Source organism: Natator depressus, chromosome 4 (assembly GCF_965152275.1).
Source record: "Natator depressus isolate rNatDep1 chromosome 4, rNatDep2.hap1, whole genome shotgun sequence".
Classification (NCBI taxonomy): Eukaryota; Metazoa; Chordata; order Testudines; family Cheloniidae; genus Natator; species Natator depressus.
Window position 1 is genome coordinate 10074860 of NC_134237.1, and position 6000 is coordinate 10080859.

The 6000-nt window shown below is 50.9% G+C and overlaps 1 protein-coding gene across 2 annotated transcripts in view; it reads right to left on the minus strand.

Annotated features, from left to right (window-relative positions):
• GSR (glutathione-disulfide reductase) overlaps positions 1–2718 on the minus strand; it is a 33245-nt gene extending 30527 nt beyond the window's left edge. The window contains exon 1 of one of the 2 annotated variants that reach the window (XM_074950376.1): positions 2560–2718. In XM_074950376.1, coding sequence (XP_074806477.1) covers positions 2560–2718 — 159 coding nt within the window. Of the gene's footprint in view, positions 1–1267; positions 1507–2559 lie in introns of those variants that run through there. The other variant, XM_074950377.1, reaches the window with a different exon arrangement.
• Between the last annotated feature and the right edge of the window lie 3282 nt (positions 2719–6000).

Sequence of the window (6000 nt, forward strand, 5' to 3'; positions counted from 1 at the left end):
TGACATAAAATTCACCCTGACCTTATTTTTAGGAGTGGCAAAGGTATAGGAAATACTAGGAGCTCACAGGAGATTAAATGAGGATTTTTCCTTCCAGTTAGTGGCCCTATTATACAAATTTATTCATACTTTTCATTAAAAGTTTTCTTCCTAAAGAGCTTCATCAAAACTTTACAGCCTTTTTCCTGTCAATAGGCAAGCTAGTACACCTACATTGCACAGATCCACCACCCTGGCTGTCTCAAGGAAAGGTACTTCAAAATACTTAAACACTTTTTCAGGAGACTCTGAAAATAGATGTCTATTAAAATGCCTGCAGTTGCACCAAAACACAGCTCTGTACTCTGCTATATTCCCTTCCTCTCTACTCTTTGCTTTTTCTAGCATAAGAAAATTTTGGTTTTTTTTAAGTGTACCATTTTATCTGAAAAACACAAATCCTCTATTTTATCTACTGTGAACCAGATCCTCAGCTAGTATACACTGACTACACCAATTACTTCAATGAACAATCTGACCCTGTAAGTCAGAAATAAACTGATACTAACTAGCATTGTTTTAATACCAACTTCTGGAGAAACCTGAATCTGGTAAATAGCTTTCACAACACACTGTAGCATCATCATCTTCTGTGTAAAAAGCTCTATATTCAGGCCTTGCTTCTGTTCTTAGAAAGATCAGCAAATCTCTCACATGTATGCTGATTTTACAAGATACCCATCTTAAAGTATCTCAGAGAGAGAAAAAAATCAGAGCCTATTTTTTTCTTTAAAATCCTACATTGTCTAATTAACTGGGGCAGCAGAGCAGAGAACATTGCTTATTTGGAATTCTGTAAATCTGTGCAAACTAAGCTGCTAGAAAGGCTTCTGTTGTGTTCTGAATACACACAAATAACTTTAAAATTGGTTGTAAGATATTTGGTGCAGCTAATGTCTCCTATGTGTGGAGAACCTAGCACAGCAGAACACTGATCCTACCTGAGGCCTCTACAGTCTTGGTCCCACAACAATAAATATTATTAAAAAAAAACATCAGCACCACACATACACACACACAATGGGGGTGGGGAATTCCTGGTCTTTCCTGACTTTTGTCAGTTTGTTTTTTCTAAACACTCCCTCCTTCCTAAAAGAAATAAAGAGGGTAATAGGCAGCTGAATATGCAGCTGATTTGGAAAAAGTCTGACCTGGATGGGCCCCATCCCCTTATAGGCGTGTAAGGAATAATGACTATTGTGAAAATTCAGTAATACGGAACACCCACAAAGCCAGTTGTCCTCATGAAGAAAGATGTGTGACCAATCTGAGTTGTGCAACACCTGACAACACTGCTTTGTCGATGTGCTGGCATTTTCTCCATTTGTGACAGTCATTGCAGTTAAATAAAAGGATTCAAACAAAGAGCTCAGAGCCTAGCAGGTACTGACACCACTAAACTGATGCCCACGGAGCAAGGCTGGCATTCTCCTGTCAATCACTGCACACAAACTAGACCTGTTCTTGGAAGCTCACCACCCTTCTAAAAGGCTAAACAAGTTCTGGAAAGAAAACCCCAATTGGCCCAGAGATCTGCCCCAGGATTACTCATTAGAGCCCCTCTCTGCAGCATGTCTTCACCCCCACCTGCCTAAGCCACATCCATCCACACACCCCAGACCCTCCAGCCACGTCCATACACACATATCCACGCCCCCAGCCATGTTCATCCATCTACACACACACCCCATCCCCAGCCACATCCATCCCCCCATCCCCCGCACCCTCCAGCCACATCCATCCCCCCATCCCCATTCACCCATCTACACACACACACCCCATCCCCATCCACATCCATCCACACACCCAGCCCCCTCACCTCCCCCCCACCCCGCTCCCCGCCATATCCACCCACACCCACACCCCTGCCCCCAACCCAAAGCCTCTCACCCCAGCCACATCCATCCCCCCAGACACATTCACCCATCTACACACACACACCCCATCCCCAGCCACATCCATCCACACATATCCACGCCCCCAACCATGTTCATCCATCTACACACACACCCCATCCCCAGCCACATCCATCCACACACCCAGCCCCCTCACCGCCCCCAACCCAAAGCCCCTCACCCCAGCCACATCCACCCATACACCCAGCCCCCTCACCTCCCCCCCACCCCGCTCCCAGCCACATCCATCCACACACCCAGCCCCCTCCCACACCTGCCCTCTCACCCTGCTCCCAGAGCCCCCCATGCCCCAAACTCCTCACCCCGCTCCCAGCCCCCTCCCACCCTGCCCCATCCATATACCCAGCTCCCTCACCTCCCCCCCACCCCGCTCCCAGCCACATCCATCCACACACCCAGCCCCCCACCACACCCTGCCACACCTGCCCTCTCACCTTGCTCCCAGAGCCCCCCATGCCCCAACCTCCTCACCCTGCTCCATCCATATACCCAGCTCCCTCACCTCCCCCCCACCCCGCTCCCAGCCACATCCATCCACACACACCCAACCCCCCACCCCGCTCCCAGCGCCCGCCACGCCCCGCGCCCCGCCCCCCGCACTCACGCAGGTGCCCCCCAGGCGCTGATGCTCCACCACAGCCACGCGGGCCCCGAGCTCGGCCGCGCGCCGCGCGCTCGCCAGCCCGCCCGAGCCGCCCCCCAGCACCAGATAGTCGAAGGCGGCGGCCATGGCTCGAGGCAGCAGCGAGCGGAGCGCGCACATTGAGCTGGGGGGGGGGGGGGGGGAACCGCTGAGTCACGGTGACAGGGCGGGGGCATGGGCTGGCAGGGGGCGGGGCTTGGGCGGGCTCCGTGCTCAGGGAGAGAAGGGGCGGGGCTCCGAGGGAAGGGGCGGGGCGGGCTCAGATGGGGGCGGGGCTCCGGCGGAGGGGGGCTAGGAGCCGGGCTCAGGGCCATTGATCGCACCGGCGGGGGGAGGGGCGGGTTTCAGCCCCACAGGCTCGGGCCCTGCTTCTAAACAGTCTCTCAGAGCAACCCCCTTCTCGTGCCACAGCCCCCAGGCACCCTCCCTTCTAAGGGTAACTCACGTCGCCCCCGGGCCGCCTCCCCGCACGCCTACTTCGCACCCTGGGCTCGGCTGGGGGGCGCCAGGCGAGCTCGGTGCCCGGCAGAGGCCTGTGCCCGCCCCAGGGACTCGTACAGCCCGGCACGGGTGTGGACGTGCAGAGAAACCCCGGCAGCCGTTTCAGGGGAGAGTAGGATGTATTAGTCAGCTGGAACACGGCAGGGGCAGGCCTTGGGTTTGCACAGAAAAATAAAGGTTAAAGCACAGTGCATGGCGGTCAAGCCGGAGCAGCTCACCCGCCAGGCTGTATTGAACTCCACTTTCAGGCTCTGGCTCTCTGACATTTTTTAAGCAGTCCCAGTGGAGCAGTACCCGCTTCTCACAGAAACCCACACACCCCGCACCTTGAGCTAGGGGGTCTCGGCTCAGCTTCCCAGCTGAGAGGCAAGGAAGTCCTCCTCCCACGGGGTCATTGGTTGATAGGTGTCATTGTCAATGTTCTGGTGATGGAGGTTGTCCCTTGTCTTCTCACATTTTCCATTCATGTGGGTCAACCTCAGCTAGTCTTTTCAATGACCCATTCAGCCCGCTCAGACAACTAGGGGACAGTCACACATCTATGTCACTTACTCTGCCCTGAGGGTAAACAATCCTGTTTCCTCCACTGGTTAGCAATGTAAAGTATAGGGGGGAAACTGAGGCACACATAGGAGTAATAAAAATATTACAAATTCTCACTTTGTGATAGGGCAATTTGTCATTGATCTTCACAGGGGGCAGGGCGGGGGATTCTCCACTGATCTCAATAGGGGGATGTGATAAAGTGGGTTTTTCTTGATATTTTAATGAAGCATGTGTACCTCAGTTTCCCTGTCTACTTTACATTGCTACCCAGTTGGGGGGGGGGGATTAAGTCTGCACTCAGGGTAGCTCAGCATATGAGGTGTGGGTGTCACCTTCCTGTCTGGGGTGCAATGAATGGGACGTTATGGAAGTGGCTGGAACCCGTTGAAAGTGACCCCATATGAATGCAGAATCCAAATGATACAATAGGAAGCCCCATTGAGTAACCAATGACCAAGAGGAAGGTTTTCCCCCAACCTCTAAGTAGGGAAGCTGAGCAGAGAGCAGCTTGAGCACAAAAGGACTGAGATGTGACAAGCAGAAGATAAAGTGTGAGGTCTTGTCTACACTTGAAACACAACAGTGGCACAGCTGTAGCATTTCAGTGTCGGCACTATCTACACCAATGGGAGGAGTTCTCCCATCACTACAGGCAATCAACCTCCCTGAGAGGCGGTAGCTAGGTTGACGAAATAATTTTACAGCAGGGGTTACGTCAACTTAACTACATCATTTCGGGTGTGGATTTTTCATGCCCCTGAGCAATATAGCTGGGTCAAGCTAAATTTTAAGCATAGACCAAGCCGGGTCTTCTGGATGAGGTTGGCTCCCTCACCTGGGACTGACAAAGGGGATCAGAGAGACACAGAGATTAAAAATAGAGTTCACTACCACTTGCGTGGCGGATTGCTCTGGCTTGACTAGAGGGACTATGTCTTAACCCTTTTTTCCCTCTATGCTAACCTAAGGACTTCTGATGTTGTGTACCAGTTGACTAATAAACCCTATTCTTTTTAAAACACTGCCTGGTATCACTGCAAATAGATGCAGAGGTGCGGTAGTCCCTGAAGAGTGTAAAAGTCTCTAACTAGAAGATTGGACTCAGCAAGCAGAGCTCATATTGTAGTAGTAGGATTTTTGTTTGTATTTTGGATAATTTAGAATGAAGGATATAGTAACGTAGCATGTCTTAAATGTATTGATGTAGGATTTGACCATATCCTGCCAGCCACCCTTTTTGAATAGCAGAAAGGAATGGCCTAAGGCAGGGGTGGCCAACGTGAGCCTGAGAAGGAGCCAGAATTTACCAATGTACATTGCCAAAGAGCCACAGTAATAGGTCAGCAGCCCCCCATCAGCTCCCTTGCCCGCTCCCAGGGCCTCCTGCCCACCAGCAGCCCTGCCAATCAGCGCCTCCCCCTCCCTCCCCGCACCTCCTGATCAGCTATTTCGTGGCATACAGGAGGCTCTTGTGGTGGGGGGGAGCAAAGGCACAGCAAACTCAGGGGAGGAGATGGGAAGGGGTGGAGTGGGAGCAGAGCCAGGGGTTGAGCAGTGAGCACACACCTCTGCCCTCCGGCACATTGGAAAGTTGGTGCCTGTAGCTCCAGCCCCAGAGTTGGTGCCTATACAAGGAGCCGCATATTAACTTCTGAAGAGTCGCATGTGGCTCCAGAGCCACAGGTTGGCCACCCATGGCCTAAGGGGCCATTGGAAAAAATGCATCAGAGAGGCTGCCTGTGTCTGAACTGATGTTAAGGGAGGAACAGACCAGAACAGTCCTTATGGCTGATTATGGTCACCTTTTGTTTTAGTATAAGTTTTTCTTACAGTATTTGCTATAAGGTCTTGTTTCTTATCTGCATTGCAAACAAAGTTGTGTAAGGTTCTTTTGTAATCCCTTTAGTAACCATATAACCCTTTCTAAAATGTAATCCTGTCTGAAATTCTCTGTAAAATTGTTTGGTGTGAGTAAAGGATGTGTGCATGGTTAAGGATGAGTGTAAACACCATTACAAATGTCCAGATGGTCAAGAAGAAGTGAGACTTGGAGAGACAGCAGGAAACAATCAGAAAACATCCATTGTATCTGATGCTAAACGAGTTAGCAGCATTGACAACCTCCGACGTGAGGCAAACACCCCAACAGGCAAGACAGCAAAGAAGAGATAACAGCAGAAACCCCAAGATTAACATCACTTAAGGACTAACGATTACAAAATGACTGGTAACTGTAAGACCATCTCCAGTACGTACATACGTATGTACGCATGTGTGTGAATGCATATGCTAACTTGTATTTTCAATAAACGCAGTGTGTTGCCTTTTCCCCTGAAAAAGATCCCGTGTGCTTTT